This window comes from Biomphalaria glabrata, chromosome 9 (assembly GCF_947242115.1).
Source record: "Biomphalaria glabrata chromosome 9, xgBioGlab47.1, whole genome shotgun sequence".
Lineage (NCBI taxonomy): Eukaryota > Metazoa > Mollusca > Gastropoda > Planorbidae > Biomphalaria > Biomphalaria glabrata.
In genome coordinates, this window is record NC_074719.1 from 38,573,168 (window position 1) to 38,600,300 (window position 27,133).

The following is a 27,133-nucleotide window of genomic DNA, read 5'->3' on the forward strand; positions in this document are numbered from 1 at the left end:
TCTCTATAGAATCTCTTTCTGGAGCTGTTATCTTCTGGTTCATGGCAATAAGTTATTTTCAAATGAAAAGTAAAGTTTCCCCCTTTCAGACCTTGCGATCTATGGGCCGGATGATGTTAAGGTCATCTGTTTCTTTAGCCAACGGTTAACGAGCAGGGTGTCGTGTGGCCAGCACACGAACCAACCGCCTTTACTTTCCCTAACTAATGCCAGGTATGTCCCATTAAAGTTAGGTGGACACCGTCAGAATCCCGAAATTCAAAATCTCATTTTTTACTGAAATTCGAACCCAGTACATCAGGTTCGGAAACCAAGCGCTTAACCATTCGACCAACGAAAATATTAAAATAAGGACTCTTCTCTGTGAAAGATGTGTAGTTGTCTAAAGGATTATAATTTGGAATTACTGTTACACACGGCCTTATGGACATTATTATAAACATTTTTAAAATATAGTATGTTATGCAATGAAACATGGGTGTAATTTTAGTTAATTTACAAAATAAAAATATGTAAATAATTTACATAATAAAATAAGTAAATATTTACTTAATGAAAATATTTTTTAGATTCATTTATTTGATGAAATTTGAATTTAACTGAGCGAGCTTTGAGTTGTTACTAATCAAATATGCAAGTTATAATGATTTTTCTCCTAGGGGACGAATAGGCCTACATTATTAAGAAAAGGAAAATGTTATTTTATAATTCTACATATTTTACATTATTTAGTAGCCTACATAAAAAAATGACCTTAAGTCTTTGTTGGTTTCCAAGGAATGAATCCTAGATGGCCGCAAAATATTTCCATAATTTAAAATCTTATAGCTCAAAATTACTTAAATTAATAAAAATTGATTTTTTTTTTCACGGAAATATGAAATATTACATTAGTCATTGTTGGTCATTAGGTCCTCCCTCGCGGTTCGGCGCATTGGGCAGCAAACTGTCTCCATAAAGATTTGTCGTTGGCAATGTCTGAGGCCTCCTTCCACCTGGTGTCCACTGTTCTGAGGTGCCTCCGTGGAGGTGTGGCGCCAAGTAATACGAGGACGTCCCTGTTTGCACTTTCCTCGTATTGGCCTCCATGTCATTGCAACTCTTGGTATACGTAGTTCATTTTGTCGTAGAACATGTCCCGCAAACCTCATGCGACGCTCTGTCACAACCTCACTAAGTGTTCGATTCCCAGAAAGTTCGGCAAAGGATTTCCTTGTTAGAGACCCGATCTGTGTAACTGACTCCCAAAATCCGTTTTAGCCATTTTTGTTGAGCCACAATTCTCAATTTAGACAGATTGAACCATTAAAAGTATAAAATAAAATGCATGAAGGAAATTTGTTTTTTATCTTTCATTGTTTTTTTTAATGATATTTTTAGTGTTTGCGGCCATGAAAAATACATATAGGCCTAAGGCTTTATAACTCTAAAATTTTTAAATGCTAAAACTAAACAAAAAAATTCAAATATAAAAAAAAAGAGAAAAATATAGTCAAAGCGAAGCTATATATTGCCTGCAATATTCTAGATACCATGGAGAGTACCTGTGTTAAGATGGCTCTGACTGTTAGACACACGGTATTCTGTGATTAATTGGATAAGATTATAAACGGTACCTTTGAAAAACTACGACGAGTTGGGGGTGGGGTGATTTGATATGATTTGGATATGTATGAAAATCTGTTGTAAACCAAGTACTGGGATTGAACTTGTTTTAAGTATTGTTAATTTAGCTGGTAGATCTATACATTCGCTAAATTAGGATTCCTTCACGAGAGGCGAGAGAAATGGGCGTGGTAAAAAATATTAAATTAAAAAAAAAACATTAAAATTCATTAGTTACAAAGAGAAAAAAAAAATATTTGTATTACTAGTAGGAGCTTTTTTTTTCCTCTAAGTTGTTTCTTATGTTCTTAAATCTATATTTGTTTTGTGAGAAATGCAGGCTAACTCTGTACTCAGTAACTTAACGCCTTTAGAGTGGAAAGGGTTAACAATTGGACCACACAAGTGTATATAATCTCCATAAACTTCTGGTCCATTTAAGATCTCAATGTTGAAGTGTCCAGATACGTGACACTAAAAATATATTTACACATGGCACACATGGCACACGATAACTCTTATCAAAATAAAATCAAAGGCGTATCTCTCACATAAAACGAGTTCTGTGGGTCTTACATTTTATTGATTTAGTCTTCACTTCAGATCTAGAATATATTTTAAAGACTTTTTTTTTTTACTATTTGGAAAACAGATTCGTATTTAGGATAATAACTATCTATAGAGCTAGTTAATTATTTTTCGAACTATCGAGGAGCTATTTAATGACTTCTCCCACATTAATGATACGACCATGAAAGAAGGCAAAATTAATAGGCTGAGGGTTATAAATATAAGTCCAAGTTTAATTAACGTGTTTTGTTTTTATCTGTTACAAGAATTGTTTTGTTTTTTCTTCAAACCATTCAGGTACAATTCGTTAAATTAACTTTTTTTGTTCAAAGTTATCTTGCATTTTTTTTACTGAAATAACTTCAAATAAGCCATTATTGTAAATTATAAATAATGAGTTAGTCTTGTCTTTAATTAAGCTACGTATGTGTGTGTGTTGTTATTATTGTCTAAGTAGGCTATAATTGGATATTTGGATTCAAAGCCTCGCTAACAAATAAAAAAAAATAGAATGACAAATAAACTGCTATTAAAGGGGAAAATGTGCAAGCAAGTTATGCCTTAGGACTAGAAATAGTTTAAAAGGGAAATAATCCCTTCGGATTGTGTGTGGATGTGTTGGTGTTGTTTTTTTTTCCCCTTATCTTATTATATAAGTTGCAGAAGTTCTTTAAAAAAAAAAAATGATGATGATTACAGTGCTCCCTTGACTTTCGCGGGGGATACATTCGAAGACGTTCCGCGAAGTCAAATTTCCGCGAAGTGAAGACGCGGTATTTTCAAATACGTACACAATTTCTGGACAGGCACAGTATCGCAGTATCCTCTAACACTTTAAACTCCTAAATAACTATTCTCTTCCTCTTAATAACATTTACAAGCTGTTTCTTTTAAAACAACCCTTAAATGTTACGTTTTTTTTTTATAAGTACCATATCTCTTATAGTAGGCCTACTTCCTTACGCTACGTTGCATTACAGTACAAAATTAATTAGTAACCTACATACAGTAAGTATGATGATAGGGCTACTATTATTATGTCATAAAGTCTGCACATACGTCTGCACATAAGGAACATTGCTGTAGAAGAATTAATATTAGTAATTTTTTAAAATAAATTTTCTGACTTTTAATGCAATTTTTTTAGATTTCCCTTGCAAAATTGATAAATTATATACCTTGAACGAAAAAAAAACAACTTTGGTGTTTAAAAAAAACAAAAAAAAATGAAGTGTTTTTTTCCATTCATATTTAAAAAAAAAAACACGCGATATAGAATATCTAGCCCTTCCGCGATAGTCTGCCCTTCGAAAGTCAAGGGCCCACTGTACCTACATTCTTCGTGAATCCACCTAGTCAAGCCTAGAGACTGAGGTCATTGGTTTCCCCGACTTACTGATGCAACACGTGCCATGGCATGCTCTAAACTCTAAACGCACCTTGAAATAAAGATCATTTATACGAATATGTTTTAACCATTTGATGGATTTTCATGATAAGCTAAACAATGTCAATGACGCTCAATTAAACTCTAATGTTGCCAACTAATGTTTAAAAAAAACATGCGATAAACGGAAAAGCTTTTAAACTCATAGTTTTGAGTACTCAAATTTATCCATTACCTTTTATAACGCACAGCTGAAGCTTAAATTGTATTCGTACACCGAATACACTAAAAACAAATAGCTATTTATTTATAGTTTCCATAGTGGAAAATTACTAATATTATAAATATGTAGCCTACTTTTGTCTTTTTGCCGTATGTTATATTATGTTTTTGTATTTGCAATTAGTTGATATTTTTTGTATGATTATCAATTAAATGACATTTGCATTTGAATCTTCCTGTAGTTTCTCAACAATTTTAACTAATTATGTAGGCCTATTTTCAAATGTAAATATAAATTAAACAAAAAAAAAAACAACAACTCGCAGATCTATTAATCTACTATTCGTCGGGAATAGTTTGTTTTTTGTTGTTGTTGTTTTTTTTTAGTCAAGTGGTCCAAAAACAGAAGGTGCATATTCTAATGTTGGTGAAAAAAAAAATAAAATAGCATTTTGAGTTTTATTGAGTTTTCTGATCTTCTTCGATTCTTTTTTTAAGTATCCTCTGTACATACGATAAGATTTGTACTTTTTTTTTAGTTTTAAAATGAATATCTCCCATTTTTTTATAAACAAAGAACGATCCCTAATTAAACATTAATAATGGTGGCTTAAAAAATCAAAAGTAATAATTCAATTTTCTTGTGTTTTAAAAATTACATGATTTCCTAATTATCAAAAGACAATTATGTGCTACGCCTAGCTGTGCCCATGTGTAAATTTAGTCGTAATGTTAAGTAGAGACTTAAGCTCAGCTAAGTCAATGCTGAATTTTGTAAATTAAGCCTAGATCCAGATCTATCTAAAATCTAAACTAGAATAGATAATTAGATTTACTTTAGTTAGTTTAGAATCTAGGACTAGTCGATAGACTAGTTGTGCTATGTTAGGCCTACCCATGTAATTTCTGTATTGCAGATCAAGTACATTTTAATATTGACTTGAAAATGTAAAACTGTAGATCTATTATTATTATTAGCCTACTAAAAACTTTTATATCCAGATTTAGAAAGAGCATAATTTTTTTTTTATTTTGCACAAAATAATATACATGGGACGCGGTGGCTGAGTGGATAAGCGCATGGCTTCCGAACCTGGGGTCCTGGGTTCAAATCTCGATGAAGACTGGAATTTTGAATTTCTGGATTTTTATGGCGCCCTTAAGTCCGCCCAACTCCAATGGGTACCTGACTTAAGTTGAGGAAAGTAAAGACGGTTTGCTGCTCGTTAACCATTGGCCATAAAAACAGATGACCTTAACATCATCTGCCCCATAGATCACAAGATCTGAAAGGGAAAACTTTATTTTTACGTACTTTTATATTATATGTTTATGCAAAGCCTCACCTTTATTGGCTATTTAGATAGCTCCTTATAGAAAGGTCTAGTACAAAAACAAATATCGATAATGCTTCTGATTTTAGGAATAGATCTAGGCCTATTATTTTGATTCCTTGTCTAGTGTGTATATCTAGCCATTTGTCATAATTATGGAATACATGGGACAGAATTTTATTTTTTAAAGTACATTTTAATTTATTAAAAACACCCAGAGAAAAGAAGTTAAGCGAAAATATTTAAGAAAGTCTAGTATAAACCTATCTATTTCTTGAAAATTATAAGAAAAGCAGTAACCTAGTTACATTGCATTATTAATTCCAATTTAATTATAAATATATATTTATGTAAGAAAAATGACAACATGTAATTTTAATAATTTTTTCAGAACTTCTTATTAAATGTGCCTATAAAGAAAATCAAGTTCATTTACAAAAAAAATACTTTCCAAAAAAAAAGAAAGCAGGACTCAATTTATTATTTAGTTTTATTTATATATGTGTAGAAATTTTTTTTTTGTTAAGAGGTATAAGTTAATTATTTAATGGTATTTGTTCAAGTATTTAACCAAGATGTCACAGAATCCCAGAAGAAGAAGATATCATGATCCAGCCATTGATCAGCTAATCAAAGCCATAGACCTGGCAGAGTCGACCAACTCAGCTCCAGAAGTCATAAAAGGTCTTAAGTATGCCCTTGAGTTAGTTCAACTGAGAGATGATTTTACCAAATCATCAACTTCAGCTGAAAGTGAAGCCTGCAAGAATATCTTGGAAGAGACTCTCAAGCATGACTGGGCAGCAGTGCATGCAGAGGGAAAGACAACTTGGAGACTTTCTCCAGGAATGATGTCTGGATCAGTGGAAGGTATGTCTTCACTATTTCTATTAGTAGTATTAGTTCTGCTTAGTGGTCAACTGATCTGCTGTGGTGCCAACACACCTACCCTATTTTGTAGACATTGCACCCACCCTTATGAAGCAGTAAACCATATTCTCTTTAAATGCCTCTTCCTAATCCACCTTAGGCAGACCCTACTTCCACTACAGCTCAACATAACCAACACACTGTACGGCATCGATGAACAACTGAAGTGAACATCACACTATTTTTTCTTTTCAAAGTCTGCAAAAGAGCTCACAGCTCAGCAGCAAAAAGCTGGCTAGAAGAAGAAGTGTGGTGCCAACAGACTAAGGGTTACTTGAAGGTGAAGGTAAACAGAGCTGAGTAAAACATTGATAAACATGGGGCGTCAATCCCTGGAAAGAAATGGTGTTCAAATCCTCTATTGTTCTGTTTTGAATTGGCTTTTTGAAATGCATGACAACTAAATTTACTGCTTTTGAAAAGGGAGCACAAAAACCTTCTCCTAGTTACCCCCTCCATAAAAGTGATTGGACCATAGCGAACTGAGCATGCTAAATAAAACAATACAAATATTCCCTATTGCACATATTTATTTTGTTAGTCTAGATCTATTAAAAATGCTTCATTCAAAATATTAGAAGCAAACTTTCTCAATATATGCTTTGCTTTTTTACAAAAAGTATTTTTTTTTATTTTAATTGTTACTTTCTAACTCTGAATAGCTTATACACTGTGATGCATAATAACCATTATTTTTTTTTTCTTGTGTCAAAGGTCAGTTTCTCAAATCATTTGTTAGTGCTCAGAAGGCTAAAAGAATCCTTGATGTCGGAATGTTTACCGGATACAGTGCCCTTTCAATGGCAGAAGCTTTGCCTGGTACTTCTAATTTTATACCACCAAGTACAATAGTAATACAACTAAATTATAATACATGACATACATAAAATATAATTATTAGAAATTATGTACCAGTCTTCAAGGCACTTGTTTCTTTTAGCAAAGAGAAATTAAAATTTATGCCAAAAAAAAAGAAACAAGCAATGGAGGATTCTAATAATTAAAGGGCTTGTTGTTACTCAGTGAGATTATGACTGTGACATCTGTTTCCCATTCAGTATATATTAGATGCCAATCATTACACCACCATGATCACTTAGAGTTGTGAAAGGGCTAAGTCGCTTTTATATTAGCTATTTTACTGAGGTGGCTCTAGAGGTGAAAATGTTTGATCTTGTATATTGTCTTTCAGCTGATGGAGAAGTTGTAACAATCGACCAAGATGACTATTTAAAAACTTTGGTTGAAAACAGTTTCCTGAAGAAATCTCCACACGGTTACAAGATCAAAATTATTATTGGTAAGGGAAATTGAAAGTCAAAATGTTAAAAGTTAAGTTAATGTTTGGAAATCAATTGCTAAAGAGAAACTAATTAGCTGCAATTTACTCGTCACGTACAATTACTATATGCATTGATACCATTTCTAAATATTCATTCAGATTGATTTATAAAATAGGTTTATAGAAATAGGCATAAATTTTTAAGTTTAGAAACTACCATTTAAATAAATGATAAGTTACATTGACATCTTTGTAAAGTAAAAAAAAAATAGATTCGTTAGGTTAAATGTGGATTAGGAAATTCTAAATGAACTTCAGCATTAAATATTTTAATATTTATTGTATGTACATGTATACTTGGATAGCTGCCTGATTTTGTGATATCTCTGAACTGTCATCTCGATAGTCTCAGATTTTAAACTCTGCCTACGCCATCCCCTGCCTTGCTGTGGGAGGTTATGGCTACGATGTAATAATCTTCAGTTCTGAAACCTGAAATATATATAATTAAACAAGCTAAGAAAACTACCCTATTTAATGTTGCTTCTAATTGTGTTATTTTCTTGGCTTTTTTTTTTAATTAAACAATATTTTGGATTCATCTAATGTTAAGTTGTCACTATCTAGTTTCTGGATTCTCTTAATTTTGTGTTCAAAGGGAAAGCACCAGAAGTAATTCAACAGTTGTCTGACAAGGGAGAGAAGTTTGACATCATCTTTCTGGATGCTGACAAGTCTGAGTATATTTTGTATTTGAAGGTTAGTTTGGAATAATGAAAATAACATGATGAAAATTAAATTTTTAAAGAAACATTTTAAAGATGAGGGGGGAATTTGATCCCTTGAACTACTGTAACATATTTTGCTGCACTTAAAATTTAAAAAAAAAAATATGTTTTATGTACATTGTCTATTGTTAGTATTGAATTTATTACAGTGTATAAAATAGTGTTTACCAAATTGTGTCCTACAGAACCCTAGTGCTCCATGAGGCCTGAATAGGTGTTCTACAAACTACTGAAATAATTAATTAGTAGGTTACTGTTCTGTTGTCACAGATTAATAATACTGTAGACGTTACTATTTAATAATGATAATAACGAGACTGTCTTTATCAAGGTAGACATATATAACTAACTTTTATTTCCGTCCGATTCTTTGCTTTCGCATAAAACATAGACAACAAACAATGACGTAATATCTTCTAATATTAACACAGTTACCATGTGAATTTATCTTTCTAAAAAATAAGCAAAGTGTTCTGCTAAATTCTCAGAATGTGTGAAGTTTTCCATTTGAGAAAATCATTAAAAAAAAACAACAGATTGGTAATTAATAAACAGGTTCTTTTATAGTTCATTATAATGGAAGTCTTTTGTTTCTTGGATGCACCAATCTCTTTCTTGGTTTGGATTCCTGGTTATCTGCCCATAAAAACTGTAGAAATTTTTTAAAACCAAACAAGACTGGACATAGGGAATGACAGATACATAAGGTTAAAAATAAAGTGTATAAACAAGAGACATTCCACTGTCTGTCATTCAGCTAAAAACACAGTAACTCAAAATGAAACACTAATTTATTTACTATTATTAAAGATATGTATCTTGTATCTATATTCTTTACATAGTACTTTCAAAATAACTAACCACATTGTTTAAATGATTTCTGTACTAGAATACTACTTAAAAATATTTGTTGTCCTTTTTTGAGTTTAAAGTCAAAAGCCAAATGTTTCCACAAACAGTCCTTATAACCACAATAAGCATTTCTACAGTTTGTTTTCTTTTTCATCAGTATGTCTTTGAAAAAAATCTTCTTGCTCCTGGTGGATCAGTTCTGGTTGACAATGCTTACAGACATGGAGATGGCTATAGACCAGATGTTGGGGAGACACCTACTAAAATATTTGCTCAGGCTGTTAGTTCTGATCCTTCTTTGCATTCTGTAAGTTATTATATTCTTTTTTGTCATCTTTGGTAAATCTTTCAATGATTAAATATGAAAATGTAAAAAGGTTTAAAAACATTAAATGATTTCAGTATAGTAAAGGGAACTAACAAGAATATAAATGTTTAATGCTCTCCCTCTGATACTGAAACATGATTCTTACATTTTGGTTAATTTAGGACTTATTATAAATGGATAACTAAGTCTTGTATGAAAGGTTACAAATTAGCTTAAACAAGTAAATTACAAGTGAAAATCCTTTAATGGTAAACAAATACCTATTTAGCAGAGATTCCTTATTTCTTAGATCTGTTTTTTTTAATAAGTGTAATCACTTCTAGGTCATTGCCCTACCCTCTATAATGCTCTTACTAGACAATAGCAACACATCTAGATTGTATGCTTTCTGCTGGATTGAGCTACAGATCTTATCTTGCTACGTTGGAAACTCATTTTGCAAAGATATGGGCTATCCTATTCCACTCCTATAGATGTTTTTAACACGGATATGGAAGTTAAGCTAATTCAAAGACAGAAACAATTATGGAGCTAATATGATTCAATAATAAAATATTTTATTTTTTATTTTCAGGTTCTTTTACCTATCCGTGATGGAATTCTTTTAATCAGAAGGAAATCTGATGTTGAAGGGACTGTGCTTTAATATTGAAAATAATTAATAACACTTCCAAATATATGTTATCTTTACTATGAACTAATGTAGTATTTATATTTATTACTAGCTATGTTTTTAGCCAGTTTAGCTCAGATTTTTTCATTCTGTTTTTACTTTGTTATATGATAAAAGGCATTTCTGCTGTTTTAATAGTTAAAATCTATGTCAAGATTCCTCATTAACCTAAATCTAGTAAACTCTCTTGTTGTAGCCAACTTTACATATTCTAAGATTATTATCTAAGGAACATTCATCCCATGTTTCTTTAAGATTGGTCAAATGGTTTTGATTTCTATAAAAGATATACATGAATATGCCTTATATTCTACTTTCTATATTAGAAGTATTAAATCAGATTGTATACATACTATGCTAATAAATATATAATTTTTGGATTACTAGCCTTGTGTAAATGTTCTTTTAAATGTGTCATGCAGTTATATCTAAATACTCAAGTTGCAGCTGGGGCTGTGAAGCCACATGAAATACTGCACTCCTTATTAATCTTCTGACTCAAAGACATTCTTATATAAATGTAATCTATTTGATTAGAACTTTGAAAAATAAAACATATGATGAATTACTTTTGAATTGTATTTTTGTATCATGTACTACATTCTCAACAATCTGGACTAAGAATTAGTCTTGTTTAAAATGAAATTCTAAATGATTTCACAATTTTAATGTTTAAGACAAAAAAAAAAACAAGTTTTAATGTAATTAAAGTTACCTAAATGGTTTAAGTGGGCATGATCCAATGACCAGTACCTTTAAATTGCTCTTCAACAACATATATCTTTAAATAGACAAATAAAACCTCCACCTCATTTCTTGGAGCTTAGGACCAAAAGAGTTTTAAGAGACTAATACCAAGAGAGGCACAGTGGTGGAGTGGTAAAGCACATGGCTTCTGAACCGGAAGGTCCCATGTTCAAATCCTGGTGTAGACTGAGATTTTAATTTCCAGATCTTTAGAGTGCCTGACATTAGAAAAGGAGCTTGGTTGTTATGCTGCCACAAAACACCCTTGTTAGCCTCAGAAACAGATGACCTTTACATCATCTGCCCTACAGATCGGATGGTCTGAAAGGGGAACTTAAATTTTACTACTTATACCAAGAGACCCTATTGACTTTATGTTTTGTGACATGTTTTTTTTTTACACAACACTTTTCTCTATTCCTAATTGAGCATTCTTGTCCACTCTAATGGGAAGTATATGATCTACTTAGTACCAATATTTCATTGGCCAAAGTAAATTATAATTCTCATAAACTAAGAATCTGTGAAATAATCCTTGGAAAGAAATACCTGAGTGAGCTTTCATCAAACAGGGTGGTCTCAAATTCAAAGTGAAATGATCCATTATAACATTTCAATTACATGTATAAGGATCAGTTGTAAGACTTTTGATTCTGTTTTTTAAACTGAATAATCATCAGTATTTAGTGGTCTAAGCTTCATAATAGCTAGTACTTAACAGCTCCAATTGATAATAACTACCAAGTAATAATAACTACACTATGCCTAGCTGTAAAAGACAGACAAAATAAACACAGTTTAAACAAAATTATGTATGTGATGTTTCGTTGGTATATTTCATATTTATGAAAATAAAATTATCTAAATTGTGAAATAAAAGCACTGACCTACAAAGAGAAGAGTGTGAAATCCATTTGCTTTGTATGTGTGTGTGTGTGCATTTTATTGTAAACTGTGTAGTACAATACATATTATATCAAAGGACTGCTGGGTTTTTCTTCACCACTAGTCAGAGAAAATTAATAGAGATGCATTATAGCCTTCATCCCTTGGTGGAAAACAATTAGAAAACCAAAGAATAAAACAAAAGAATAATAAATAATAATTTAATTTTGTTCTCATTGATATTTAAGTAGACAAATGTTCAGTTCATTCCCAAAATATTTCTTCAAATGTAAGTGTAATGTAAAATGCTACTTTAGCTAGTCAGACACTGTCTCGTGTAAAAAAAACATTTTCCTAAAAGAATACAAAGTGAATACAAACATTGAACCAACACCTTAACAGAGTTTACCTGATAATGACATAAGAGTCTATAATATAAATTCATGTAAATATAGTTCAGGTTTTAAATTTTCTACATATATAAAATGTTTTTCATCTTAACTTAGAAATATAAAAACATGTCCATAACACTTTGAAAATTTTTAAAAAATATTTTTTTTTAGCTCAGCAGATTAAAATCCCAACTTAAAATCTGTATCTTCTTATGATATAAAATACAGACATTACTTTAAAAAAGAAGATGATTACATCCTAAGCATAAAAGGACAGCCTAGATGTATAACATTTAGTTTAGGCTAAAAGGTTTATTTTGTAAAGATTTTATTTCAAAACTTGTATAAATTAAGTAAGACAACCCAGAAAACTTGATGTGGGATCTTTCTGATCTTGTTTCATTAGAAAACAATTCAGAAATTAAAACTAGTATTGAAACCAAGCTTTCAAAATTCTTGACATGATTTTTTTTATTAAAGAAGAAAAAGGATCATCATAATAAAAAAAAATAATAAAAGTTTAACGTAGTTAAAACAATAATGAGTATACATTTGTCAGTCAATACTTAGAATCAGCCATACACTGTACACACAAAGCAAAGAACTAGCTGTTATTATCTCCATAATGCAGGCAAGTCTAGAGCAACATTTCATGCTAGAGTCTATATAATAAAAACAGATTTATCAGCCAGTGAACTATTGACCAACAAGGCATCTCTGCATTGTCTGTGTCAATATTTGTTTTATATGGCCATCTCAGCTTTAACAATATTTTATTTATTTTTTATTTTTTTGCAAGAGATCAAATGATTAGAAGCAATGTAAACATGGACACATTCTGTCAGTTCTTGTGAAATGATTTTAAAAAGAATACCTTCACAAGAAACATTTTTTTTCTTTTACAATTTGTACATACACATTAAAGTGAAAGTTTAGATAAATTATCCAATGAGAAAACAGGAAAATACAAATATTGCCTAGACTTCTAAATGTAATGCAGGTAATTGATCTTGTAATAAAAAACATTGTTACATAAACAAAAATGTCAAGTATAAAATTGTTAACAAAAATTACAATCAAAATTTCATACGAGTCTATAGAAAAACAGTTTCAAGATTTGTAATATCTGAGAATGAAAAAAAGTTTGTTTTTGTTAAAGAAAAGATACTGCTGTCTTTGATCAAGAAATCATCTTTTATATTACAATTCCTATAGGGCTGTTTAATGTTTCCATCAATTTACATATTTTGTAAATATTCACAAGCATATTTTCTTTTACTTCTGATGTTATTCTTCAGCTTCAGTATTTCCTTGCTAGTCTGGAAATACATCCTTTTTTTTATTTCACTAAATATTTAGAACAGAATATGTAAGCTTAAAATGCCAGGAGATAATTATATTCATTTCTAGGATAAAACTTAATGCCATTTTATCATTAGTGAAGATAATGTAAATTTTTGTTTGTTACACTTGACTTCTGTATTTCAAGTGTTTTTTATTTCCACCTAACTTTTCATTACAAAGTCTACAAATATATTGAAGCCAAAGTTTGTACTAAAGTATTTTACCACATCAATGGATGATTGCTTGGTCATGAGATTAGAGATTCTAATGTCATCATTATAGTCCTTGGTTTTTATCTGACTAATTATCAACCCTTTCCGTTCTGTATGAGCTTTGTGGTTTTCTCAAATATGGACTTACAGTAAAAATTCTTAAGATTGAATATCTAATACAAAAACCAAAACAATTAAAATGTGGTAGTTGTTTTTCTTTTTAAAAAAAAATCTTATAATAGATATATGTGGAAAAAAGCACAAAGTATTGCACACATAAATTTGTTTTTGTAATATTAAAATTAATTTGTTGTTCTTTCAATAAAAATAAAAGTTTTTAGGTCAATAGACTGTTGACAACATCTCTGAGTACAATGAAAAATCAACCTTTGATAATTATTACATCTAGAAATTTTATGAGCTTTTTCCTTTTTGTCACAATAGAATTCTCTATACAGGCTGGTAGAGCATTGCAAAAGCTAACATTAGTAGATGACTGGCCTTGAATAATTCTGATGACACAGCTTTTGTAATACTGCTGATAGAAATCAATAACTTTTCTTATACTAAATTCACACTTGGGTTTATATTAATTAGATCTAATGCATTGCAGAAAATATCAAAAAGAATGCTGCATACATGCAAAACCTATATCTACAATTCCCACTTGTTCTCATGTCCATGTTGCTGTTTATTTAATAGTTACAGAATGATTCATATCTTTTGGTCTCTTAGAAACATAGTGTCTGGAGTGACCTCTCCATTGCTGGGGGAAAGCCTGGGCGGTAATTTTGCGAGTGCTGGGCTGCACACACATCAACACTCGCCTCTCTCCCATACTGACCGGGTCCAAACATAGTGTCTACCAGTACAAAATCCACTGAAGTAAAATATAGTGAAGCAAATATTGGACAAACAAAAACGAATGTATGCAGAATTATGTCCCTTGATCTAAATTGTAAGAATACATTTAGCTGAGAGATCAACCAAAAAAAAAAAGCCAGTGTTGTGAGATTTAAAACCTTAACTACATTCAAATACATGAGAAATACTACACAGAAATTGGGGAAGTAAAAGTGATTGACCACAGTGTTGGCCACATGACACCCTGTTGTCAGGCATAAAAACAGATAAGCTTTAAATAATCTCCCCCGTCGATCGCAAGATCTGAAAGGGGTACTTTTAATTTATTTTTACCTATAAATAAATCTTTCTTTTATTATTTTTTATTATTTTAATTTATTTCTGGATGCTAACTAAAATGAAGATATTTCTTGAACAAGCTAAACTCAATTTTAACAAATCACATTCAAAAAGTGCTTCATCACCAGGTAGTAGCAATTATATAACATGGAATACAAAAAAATGTTTGATGCAGTCAAGTTACTCATGTAATACATATTGGAAGATTGGCAGTAATGTCAGGGTAGAGTGAGTCATTGTTTTTGAGACACCAAAAATAGAATTGTACAAAGTCAAATTGAGTTTTGAGTAAAATGCAAGTAACAGTATTTAACATAATATCAACATATTTAGACTAGATTAAACAATATTATACAATTTATGAAAAAAAAAAAAGAAAAATTCCAGTAACTACAACATTTTTATGCTCCCAACAATTGTATTTTTTTTTCATTGAGTTTAATCTTTGATCATATCAAATTTTATCTTGTGCCCCCCCCCCCCCCCCCCGGTCAAGAAATACTAATCTATTATTTATTTTCTGTGAATACAATACAGCATATATATTAACTACATGTTAATACCAAGCAATTAGTCTGATCATAACTACACAAAAACAGATTTCATACTGACCATGTGAGTTATATAGCAATAGGATAAAAGTATATAAAAATATATAAATATGATATGAATACATTCATTTAGAAAAGTGTAGTTTAGAAACTTCTAGACATAATGCTTTCAAAACCAGACTTTTGTCTTGGTCCTCCAGGTTTTAGGGTTAGGACAGCATTATTTTAGCTAACTGTGATGTGATGAAACAAAACATACTTTCCAGTTGACAAATATGTAATACTAATCAAACAAATAAAATAACATTTCTACTAAATAGTGAACTCAAAATAAAGCAACTAATTATAATCACAGATTTTTTAAATGCTGTTCAATCTGAATACAAAATTAATTAATAAATGGTCACACACAAAATGCAACATTACTATATTTAGTCACAAAACAATGGGAGCAAGTTATACTCTGTCATAAAGATTAGGCTCTATACAAATAAGAATCGTAATGAGCTCTTGTTGGAACATTACATTGCAAAGTTATTGCTGCTATTATTTCCTTCAACCAAGCTACCTTTAATTGAGAATCCTTTACATCTCACTTAACATCACAGATTGAAAACTGGAAAGTTTCTTTTTAGGTGCTGGGCTCTACTATTAGAAAGGTATGAATTTCCTAAATAGGCATAAACAAAAAACTGCTCAGCATTTTCTTTACTATTAAGTTAAGCTGTACAGTTGCTCTTCAGCAGAATTAGCAGAAAAGGATTTAAAACTAAGAAAAGAAATAATTCCTTCATAGCTGATTCTCTTCAGTGGTGGAAATAATATACCAAAAGTTCAAGCCTCATAATTTGAATGGTATAGTTACAGAGAGGCCATAATTTCTCACTATAGTAAGAAGCATTATTTCATTAGAATTATAGGGTATTATGACAACAGTTCAAAATTATTCAATTAAACTTAACATTTGATCAAAATGCTTGCTTTTGACATCAGTATGTGAATAAAAATGTAAACAAGTGTTGATATTAATAAGCCTGAAAAGCTCATTCTTTATCATAAAGCTCAGCAAGGTATTGTATAAGAAAAAAAATAAAATAACCATAGCATCATTATAGCCATATTTGATAGAAGATTTGACTATATCTGTTAACAATACTATTCCCATTGGATCTTACAAATGTATGTGCAATTCTAATACAGCGTCTTTACTGAGTGATCAGAATCAGCTGTGAAGTACATCTAGAGGCTGTGATAAACAAGTTGTTTTTATCCCATCGTGAGTAGTACTCCACATCCTTTTCCTGGAAGTAAAACTTCTCCACACTCAGACTGGAAACCTTGTCCACAAATGTTGTATTAGAGATGTCTTTCTCTGTACACTGACTAGATGATGATGACATAGATGTTGATGTGACAAGACCTGCGGAAGTTGATGCATCATTGGATTCATGGTCAGTATCATCACTACTTGAACAGTCACTGCCGCTGTCTTGCAGCCCAGGGCAAGGAATGTTTTTCGTTGGGTCTGTCAGGTCACTTGTTAAGTTTGATGGGTTAGTGACCCCTTCATCTCCTGGAAGAAATATGACAACAGTATTCTCCAGGCCTTGGTAAGTGTAGATCCATGTCACATTAATGACTTGCTCTGGTGGATCCTGAACAAGTTCTAGACACTTGAGATTTGTATGGACCTTGTAAGGGTAACCAGCACTCTCAAGCACATTTAACATGGCACACTTCTTTAAAGCTCTCATATAACTTTTGTATTTTGATTTTGTTGTGTCTAGAAATCCGACTTCATCTTGGCTGGGTAAAAGAAACAAAGAATGGTATATTCATTTTAAATTTTCATAACAACACACATAATATTATAACTATGTGTCAGAAAAAAAAAAGAATTAAGAAGAGAATGAACACCAGTGAGAAAGGGCATCAGTCTTAAGTATAACTCTTTTTTAAGATTACAAGGAAAGCTAGCCATTAAATTCGGAAACAACTCAGTTGTAGTTGATGCTATTAAGGGGTTTGGGTAACGGAAAATATTGAATTACTAGGATTAGCAATATATGTCAAGAAAATTCTAGATTTATTTATGATGTAACATACAATTTTCTTAGACTTTCAAGAGTATAAAATAAACAGCAGAAGATAAAGAAAAATTTATTGATCTAAATAATAGTCTAAAAATACAAAACATTTGATTAAGCTTTCACATACTGTACTCAATTACAATTTAATTCTGATCTACATTCTAGGCATTTACTGTAGGCTGGATGTTTCTTCAGGCTTTTATATATATATATATATATAATCCCTGCATTTTAAGGAAGTTTTTGGTCTTGGCACTTTGCTCCAATACTGACGTAAAAGAACATCTGGGTCTAGAAACTGTAACTGGAATATCCATGGGACAAGGTGGGGTTGGCCAATGGTCTATTCTCCCCCATCTACAGAGCTCTCCAAATGAAACTATTTTGCAGTAGAAAGCTTAAGGTGGACTGTGACCTGGGTATGCCCTGTGGAATCGTCACATCCTGGATCCTGGCCCCTTCACATTCACCAGTTCCAGAAAAAAAACTTCATGTTGGGTTTTTATCCAGTAGTAGAGTGTAGTGAGACCTCCGTGTGAGACCTCCGTCTGGAGTAGTGCAGTCCAGACCTCCATCAAAAAGCACCTAGAGGAGGGGAAGGTCCGCCTGCCCAGTGTGCAGCCAAACATTCCGGGCTTACATAGGTCTCACCAGCCACATGAAGAGACACAAAACCCCAGTGCAAAGCCCTCAGCCCCCAGGATAACAAAAGTGGTCATCATCGAACCACGATGAACGAACTATACTAGTGAAATGCAAGTGGAAAGGCAGTGGGTTATTATTACTCTTGGTCATTTCCAAGCCCCAATACCCACATGTGGGGAGTATCGCCACAAAGTGTAGGTTTATAAGAGTTTTCCTTCTCCTAGATGGGTTGCTTTATTTAGGCTGACGTGCCCCATCAACACGAAGCTAAACTGCTTTTGGGCACCAGTGTTCCGCCTTTCCTCCCTTCTCCTGTCAGTTTGTAAGAACAGGTTCCGCCAAAGATTTTTGGGAAAATCACACGTAAAGGCCAGAAGCTGGAGTTGACTGTCAGAGACATTTAGAGACACAAGCCAAGGGAGCATTTCTGGGCAAGTGGGAGCTTATCCCCACTTTCACCCCTGGCATTGACAGTCCTTTGGAACCCGCAATCTACAATCTACCAACGAAGAACAGGACACACACCTCTGTTAAATTACCATCTGAACAAAATAAATTCCACACTACTCCCCCTTTGTAGACACTGCACCCGCCCTTATTAAACCATAAACCATATTCTCTTTGAATGCCCTTTCCTAATCCACCTTAGGCAGACCCTACTTCCACTACAGCCCAACATAACCAACACCCTGTACGGCAGTGCTGAACAACAGAAGAAAACAGCATACTATTTTTCCTTGGTACAGAGCCTAACTACTCTATTGATGACATTTTGATTAAAGTCAGAAAACAGCCTATCTACTCTCTTGATGTCATTTTGATTGGAATAAGAAAAGAGCCTATCTACTCTATTGATGTCATTTTGATTGGAATCAGAAAACAGCCTATCTACTCTATAGATGTCATTTTGATTGGAATCAGAAAACAGCCTATCTACTCTATAGATGTCATTTTGATTGGAATAAGAAAAGAGCCTATCTACTCTATTGATGACATTTTGATTGGAATCAGAAAACAGCCTATCTACTCTATTGATGACATTTTGATTGGAATCAGAAAACAGTCTATCTACTCTATTGATGACATTTTGATTGGAATCAGAAAACAGCCTATCTACTCTATTGATGACATTTTGATTGGAATCAGAAAACAGCCTATCTACTCTATTGATGACATTTTGATTGGAATCAGAAAACAGTCTATCTACTCTATTGATGACATTTTGATTGGAATCAGAAAACAGCCTATCTACTCTATTGATGACATTTTGATTGGAATAAGAAAAGAGCCTATCTACTCTATTGATGTCATTTTGATTGGAATAAGAAAAGAGCCTATCTACTCTATTGATGTCATTTTGATTGGAATAAGAAAACAGCCTATCTACTCTATAGATGTCATTTTGATTGGAATCAGAAAACAGCCTATCTACTCTATAGATGTCATTTTGATTGGAATCAGAAAAGAGCCTATCTACTCTATTGATGACATTTTGATTGGAATCAGAAAACAGCCTATCTACTCTATTGATGACATTTTGATTGGAATCAGAAAACAGTCTATCTACTCTATTGATGACATTTTGATTGGAATCAGAAAACAGCCTATCTACTCTATTGATGACATTTTGATTGGAATCAGAAAACAGCCTATCTACTCTATTGATGACATTTTGATTGGAATCAGAAAACAGCCTATCTACTCTATTGATGACATTTTGATTGGAATAAGAAAAGAGCCTATCTACTCTATTGATGACATTTTGATTGGAATCAGAAAACAGCCTATCTACTCTATTGATGACATTTTGATTGGAATCAGAAAACAGCCTATCTACTCTATTGATGTCATTTTGATTGGAATCAGAAAAGAGCCTATCTACTCTATTGATGTCATTTTGATTGGAATCAGAAAACAGCCTATCTACTCTATTGATGTCATTTTGATTGGAATCAGAAACAGCCTATCTACTCTATTGATGTCATTTTGATTGGAATCAGAAAACTGCCTATCTACTCTATTGATGTCATTTTGATTGGAATCAGAAAACAGCCTATCTACTCTATTGATGACATTTTGATTGGAATCAGAAAAGAGCCTATCTACTCTATTGATGACATTTTGATTGGAATCAGAAAACAGCCTATCTACTCTTTTGATGTCATTTTGATTGGAATCAGAAAACTGCCTATCAACTCTATTGATGACATTTTGATTGGAATCAGAAAAGAGCCTATCTACTCTATTGATGACATTTTGATTGGAATCAGAAAAGAGCTTATCTACTCTATTGATGTCATTTTGATTGGAATCAGAAAACAGCCTATCTACTCTATTGATGTCATTTTGATTGGAATCAGAAAACAGCCTATCTACTCTATTGATGTCATTTTGATTGGAATAAGAAAATAGCCTATCTACTCTATTGATGACATTTTGATTGGAATCAGACAACAGCCTATCTACTCTATTGATGTCATTTTGATTGGAATAAGAAAATAGCCTATCTACTCTATTGATGACATTTTGATTGGAATCAGACAACAGCCTATCTACTCTATTGATGTCATTTTGATTGGAATCAGAAAACAGCCTATCTACTCTATTGATGACATTTTGATTGGAATCAGAAAACAGCCTATCTACTCTATTGATGACATTTTGATTGGAATCAGAAAACAGCCTATCTACTCTATTGATGTCATTTTGATTGGAATCAGAAAACAGCCTATCTACTCTATTAATGTCATTTTGATTGGAATCAGAAAACAGCCTATCTACTCTATTGATGTCATTTTGATTGGAATCAGAAAACAGCCTATCTACTCTATTAATGTCATTTTGATTGGAATCAGAAAACAGCCTATCTACTCTATTGATGTCATTTTGATTGGAATCAGAAAACAGCCTATCTACTCTATTAATGTCATTTTGATTGGAATCAGAAAACAGCCTATCTATATTCTGTCCTTGAAATATTAGCTACAAAAATAACATTCCCTACCTATACTCAGTGCGTGGCATATTGACTAGAAATAAAACATCACAACATCTCAGTGTACACTCTTGGAGGTCAGGTGACTCATGTTTTTGATTTGGTTTCTCTACATTCAGTTGATCTTGAAGTAAATATAGTAGCTGTTGGCCACACAGACTGGTAAATATAGTATCATATTAGAGTTACTCAATGAATGTTTAAAAGGTTGTTGTTTTTTTTTTGTTTGTTTTTTCTATTGATGAAAAGTCTTAAAAGAAAACCAGAACTGGAATTTAAAAAAGACATTTAACATTTGGTTTCATTTGATCACAATATAATGTAGGTTGTTTTAGACATAAATGTAAACAAATGGGACATTGGACCTCATTCATGAATTGGTCTTCCTCAACGTATATTAGATTACCTCTGTGTTAAATGCTGACACCAGTTGGAAAGAGGCTGCAAATATTGCTCGAGACTGATTTCTATGGAGACAGCTTGATGCCTGATGTGCAGAGTAGCGCATGAGGATGTAAGTCCAAGTTCAAACACATTAAACAAATTTGTGTTTTTTTTAATCCTCTTTGCAATAGCCTTGTTTAATATTAGAGGATTTTGTAGGACTACATTTTAAAGCTGTTTTTGAAGTCTTGACAGTCATATATTCTTTCAACAATTTTATGCTGACTTCTTGTTTCTGCTATCTCAAAAAGGGATTGTAAAAAGGATAGCTGGTTTAGCCATAGCTTTTAATATTAATTTTAAAAAGAGTTTTTTTGCTAATAAAGTGTTACATAAGAAGAAAAACATCCACTTACTGGCACTGAGAAGGATGAATGTGTGCAAATCCTTCATGCTCTGAATGGCGGATGGTGAGTACTGGAGGTCCATCAGTAGGAAGGCTGGCAGTGGTAGAGTCCAGGATGTAACACGCCTTCCTCTCTTCATTCCAGTCTATTAATGACAGGACATGCTGAATCTTTGGTGGACAACGAATCACCTGATTTATATAATTGGTCTTATTAGGATGTTAACCACAAATCAGACGATTTTAACATTTTTGAGCCATTGAACTAATGATTTTTTTAACAAAATAAGCCTAGTGTTACAATTTAATTAGTTGCTAATACATCTTGCTATTTTCAAAAGTAAAATCTGATGACCCAATGTCCAACGTTTACGGGAGATGTTTGTTTAACCCTAAGTAGAAATAAAAAGATTAAGTTCCCTTTTCAGACCTTCTGATCTATGGGGCAGATGATGTTGTTTTTTTCATTAGTTTTTACAGCCAATTTTTTTATATAGTTTATGGCAAGGTTAAAGTTTTAAAAGAAAGTTTTTAAAAAATTTAAAACAATTAAATTTCAAGTTGTCTTCATGACTATGATGGGATAGAGATGTAAAATTCATTTATTTGTGTTGCCTGCTATCAACATGAGTGTTAATTGACCAGAAAGATTACTATTCTAAAAAAATACCAGGTACCCATTACTCTTGACTAAACTCATAGGCTGTACAAATAATGGTAATAAATATCTCAGTATGCACCAGAATCAAAGCTCAATATTCTCATTTAGCAGTCAATAAATTTATTTTTTTCTACTAGATTTTGCTTCATTGCATGTTTACAATTGTGACTGTAATGAGGAACATCAGTAATTTTTAAGTTATTTGTTTCCTCTATTGTAAAGAAAAAAATATAAACTATTGGACAATTTGTTTTTGTTCTCTATGCTAGTATCATATAAAATGCTCACCTCTTGAAGCTTCATGGAATAGAAGTTCTTGGGTTGTTCCCCATAGAGTCCAGCACACCACATACTGCTTTCCTTGAAGTCCTCTCTCAGTACAGTAAACACATTGGTCCAGTACCTCTCTACATAAGTCTCATCCACTAGAAACATAATTTTCTCCCCATCAGGTCCTATATCTTTCCACCTGGATCTAACCTTATCCACAAACTGGGCTCGATTGAAGTTATCCACATCCAACTCAATCTTATAAAACCAACAAAAAAAAAAGAAAAAAAATCTCAAAAACAATATATAATATTAATTGTTTTTATTTTCTAAGACAAGGCTGAATGAGTCATGCTATATAAAGAAAATTTAGTTGATTTTAACATCATAATAATAATAATAAGGCTTGTCTTTGAGTCCAAAGATTAATGAGGAATGCAATATTTCTCGTGGATACGCAATCACAGCTATGACCTACATATTTTGCCAAACTCGGTTATGGCAAGCATAACCATTGTCCGCCAGTGGTCGATTAAGATTTTCTATTACCCATTTGCGTCTGTCCTCGGCAACGGATTTTCTTTTGGTCTCAAATATGTATCCCATGGCCTTCCAGCTGTCTCGTTCTGAGGCCGCATGCAACCAGGTGCTCTCTTCTATGTCAGCTAAGGCAAGTTGGCACGTAAGTTGGTCTTAAAATCATTTCCGTGGGGCAGATCATCATATTGTTTACAGAACTTACAATATTTAGTTTTCATAAAAAATAAAATAGCAAGACAGAAAAATGAAATGATATGAAGGGGGTCAAAGAAAACTATTTACAATTAGATATGAAGGGGTCAAAGAAAACTATTTACAATTAGGAGAGTCCTAAACGAGAGTATAGAACAGTGATGCCCAAAATACGGCCCGCTGTCCCGATCCGGCCCGCGAAGTGTTTCCACCCGGCTCGCCGAAACGACGGCACAAAATGTAGAAAATCCCCTCTCCAAAGGGTTGATAAAGTTATTTTTACCTACGTTAGGGCCCTAACTTTTTCTCTGATGGATTGATACCATGACCTTTAACATTGTGTTTATGAAATGGGACTAAATGTATAATCTAACTGGAAAAGTGAACGGATCTTTACTTTTTTTTTTTGAGGAACATGACAATGAGCCAAAGTATTTGATATGTAAAGAAAGTGTGGCTGTTTAAAAAACAAACAAACAAATATGGCAGCATTCTTGATTTGAGCCGCGAATAGAATATTGTTAAACTACGCCTGGAGATTGAAGGATTGAATAGTTGTCAATAAGAGATAAGAAAATGAGTCTGTGGGTAAGCTAGATAGAATGTTGCTCACATTTTAAGTAGAGAAATGAAGCCATTTTTTCGAAGGGTAGAAAAGAAGATAAACTTCAAACATCTCACTAATTAATGTAAGTGCTAGATCCACGGGTTTCTAATAAAATAGTTTTAGTTTCATTTTATTACGTTTTTGTATCTATTCGGTCATGTGGCCCGCGATACTAGTGTCGGAAATTAAAATGGCCCGCTGGTCGAATTAGGCTGGGCATCACTGGTATAGAACAAAGAAATGTGTCCCAACAGTTACTGGACAAGTGAGACTTTTCTTTAAAATAACAAATAAGTCAAATTATGTTGCCTGAACTAAATTAAATAACAAAAAAAAACGTACATATTGATGTAAAGTAACGTTTCCCTTTCAGAACTTTTGATCTATGGGGCGGATGATGTAAAGGTCATCTGTTTCTGTGGCCCATGGTTAATGAGGGTGTCATAAAGCCAGCACAAAGACCAACTGCCTTTTCTTTTCCCCAACAAGTGTCAAGTACCCATTAGAGTTGGGTGGACTCAGAGGTGCCCTTCTTCTTCTTCTAGCCAGCTTTATTGCTGCTGAGCTGTGAGCTCTTTTGCAGATTCTTGGCATTTAGTGTAGGCTGGGTGTTTCCTCAGGCTTTTTTAAAACATATAGTCCCCGCATTTTAAGGGAGTTTTCGGTCTTGGCAATTTTCTCCAATACTGACATAAAAGGAAACATCTAGGTCTGAAGACTGTAACCGGAATATCCATGGGACAAGGTGGGGTTGGCCAATGGTCCATTCTCTGCCATCCATAGAGCTCTCCAAATGGAACTTTTCTGCAGTAGAAAGCTTAAAGTGGACTGGGCCCTGGGTATGCTCTGTGGAATCGTCACATCCTGGATCCAGGCCCCTTCACGATATCACATTCACCAGATTTAGAAAAAAAAAACACTTCATGATGGGTTTATGTCTAGTATTAGAATGTAGTGAGACAAGGACCTCCGTCTGGTGTAGTGCAATCCAGACCTCTGTCAAAAAGCACCTAGAGGGGGGGAAGGTCCACTATTATTCACTTAGTGAAATGCAAGTGGAAAGGCAGTGGGGTTATTTATTTCTCTTGGTCATTTCCAAGCCCCGATACCCACACGGGGGAGTATCACCACAAAGTGGAGGTTTGGAGTCAGAGTTTTCCTTCTCCTAGATGGGTTGCATTATTTAGGCTGACGTGCCCCATCAACACGAAGCTAAACTGGTTTTGAGGCGCCAGTGTTCTGCCTTTCATCCCTTCTCCTGTCAGTTTGTAAGAACGGGTTCCGCCGGATTTTTTAGAAAATCACACGTGAAGGCCAGGAGCTGGATTTGACTGTCAGAGGCATTTAGAGACGCAAGCCATGGGAGCATTTCTTGGAAAGTGGGTGCTTATCCCCACTTTCACCCCCGGCATTGACAGTCCTTTGGAACCCCAGAGGTGCCCTAAAGATCCCAAAAGTAAAAATCCCAGTCTTCACCAGGATTCAGAAGCCAAGCGCTTCACCACTCAGCCACCAGACCACACCTCCTACATATTAATGTACTTTATATTAATAATCTTTTCTTTTTTATTTATTTCAGAATGAACATCTTCAAATATTAGAAAAGAAAGAAGTAAGAGTATAATTGACAAAGGTTAAACACATCTTTTTTTTTTTTTGGGGGGGGGGGGGGGGGGCTTATGCCTCTTTAATGAGCTTATGCCAATTTTAGGAGGCCGTTTTTTTTTTTGTGTGTGGATACCTACAGCTGATATTAAGATATTATATGTTTCTAATTATTATCCAGAAGATTAAAGACCCATCACAATCACTAGATTTTATATTCTATATGTTATGAAAGGTAAGAATAATTTCATTATTTTACATGTATAGTTTTAGTTATATCACAAATGGTAGACATCTACTTAAATAAAATGTGAAAACAAACAGGAAAGATGTCAGCTGAGTTCTCATCTATAAGTAGGAGGGGAGAAAATCAAAGTGCAAAAATTATGACTTTTGAAGTATTAACATTATTATTGCCCCTTTCCTGAAATCATTCAATTTTAGTTACCCACCACATTCTTTTTCTTCATTTTGACCTTAGTCTTATATCTAAATCAAACTACTGAATGTATAGGAAAGGAAAATTATATAGTGGGGTAAATGAATGGAAGTGTTACTACCTCAAGGCAGTGCTGTAAGAGCTCCTTGTGCTTCTCCTCTTTGCTGTGTTCTACAATAGATTTCAAGATCTTCTTCCCAATGGCTCTGCCTGACTCTCCCCGATACATGTTGACTACAACAACATAGTTTCCAGTGTCCATGATCCACCTGAAAGAGAAATAGCAGTGATTCCTGGACATAAAGCATGCAGAACACTATCACAAAATGAAATTAAACCTAGTTTCAGAAATGTTTTAAACTGAGAAATGAGTGCTGAATGAAAAAGAAAAATTAAAACAAACAAAAACAGTTGTAAAAGAAGCATGATTTAATGGGATATAATGAATGAATAGAGAACACTGCAGTCAAAAGGCATTGTATTTAAAGTGTCACACTATAATTTCAGCTACTAGCATGTGGAGCCATGATCACAAAATGGGTCAATTTTTTGTTTTGGGTCAGACCGAATATCAGGAAGAGATCATTTTTGTACTTAAGTATGCAGGTCACAGAAAAAAAGAGAAAGTTTTAACTAAGGTTGAATAATAACATTCTCATCAAGAAAAGTCTTTTTGGACTATAAAAGGAAAACGAGGAAAGATATTGGGGTTATTGGTCAGTAATTAGTATGGTTATTGATCATTAGTCTTTGTTCACAGTGCTTTGTTTAATATTCATAGCTTTCGTCAGTCAAGATATTTTACCACATATATAATTTATACAATTGATTAGTATTTGATGTAATCATTTGAGTTTTTATTTCATTGGATTGAGTTTGAAGATTTTTAACTATACAAATTTCTATTCAGCCCTTTCTTCGGGGTGTTACTACTGAGGCACCTCCAAACCTTTATTACATTACATTGAGAGACAAAAAGTCTGACTGGAAAAAA

General features: G+C 33.0%; 2 protein-coding genes across 7 annotated transcripts in view; one reads left to right on the forward strand and one right to left on the reverse strand.

Moving 5' to 3' along the window:
- Nucleotides 1-2,383: 2,383 nt before the first annotated feature.
- Nucleotides 2,384-10,539, forward strand: LOC106071618 (probable caffeoyl-CoA O-methyltransferase 1). 2 transcript variants are annotated; one of them, XM_013231760.2, is made up of 7 exons: nucleotides 2,384-2,472; nucleotides 5,682-5,988; nucleotides 6,763-6,867; nucleotides 7,241-7,348; nucleotides 7,989-8,089; nucleotides 9,128-9,277; nucleotides 9,873-10,539. In XM_013231760.2, exons 2-7 carry the CDS (start codon nucleotides 5,694-5,696, stop codon nucleotides 9,942-9,944), a joined length of 831 nt encoding a protein of 276 aa, XP_013087214.2. In that variant the 5' UTR covers nucleotides 2,384-2,472; nucleotides 5,682-5,693; the 3' UTR covers nucleotides 9,945-10,539. The 2 variants fall into 2 exon arrangements, with proteins under 2 accessions (XP_013087214.2, XP_055896639.1); XM_056040664.1 differs by lacking the exon at nucleotides 2,384-2,472 and adding an exon at nucleotides 4,326-4,408.
- A 1,271-nt stretch (nucleotides 10,540-11,810) lies between these two features.
- Nucleotides 11,811-27,133, reverse strand: part of LOC106071617 (uncharacterized) — a 41,307-nt gene continuing 25,984 nt past the window's right edge. For all 5 annotated transcript variants that reach the window (XM_056040663.1, XM_056040661.1, XM_056040662.1 and 2 more), the window contains exons 10-14: nucleotides 26,261-26,408; nucleotides 22,775-23,014; nucleotides 21,836-22,017; nucleotides 21,045-21,194; nucleotides 11,811-17,111 (exon numbers count right to left, since the gene is read on the reverse strand). In XM_056040663.1, coding sequence (XP_055896638.1) covers nucleotides 16,511-17,111; nucleotides 21,045-21,194; nucleotides 21,836-22,017; nucleotides 22,775-23,014; nucleotides 26,261-26,408 — 1,321 coding nt within the window. In that variant the 3' untranslated portion in view covers nucleotides 11,811-16,510. The remainder of the gene's footprint in view (nucleotides 17,112-21,044; nucleotides 21,195-21,835; nucleotides 22,018-22,774; nucleotides 23,015-26,260; nucleotides 26,409-27,133) is intronic.

Bases quoted from the DNA above. Each gene is read 5' to 3' on its own strand.
- LOC106071618 (XM_013231760.2), top strand. From the start codon at position 5,694: ATGTCACAGAATCCCAGAAGAAGAAGATATCATGATCCAGCCATTGAT. The intron at 5,989-6,762 runs GTATGTCTTCAC...CTTGTGTCAAAG, and splicing joins GATGTCTGGATCAGTGGAAG to GTCAGTTTCTCAAATCATTT. The intron at 6,868-7,240 runs GTACTTCTAATT...ATTGTCTTTCAG, and splicing joins AATGGCAGAAGCTTTGCCTG to CTGATGGAGAAGTTGTAACA.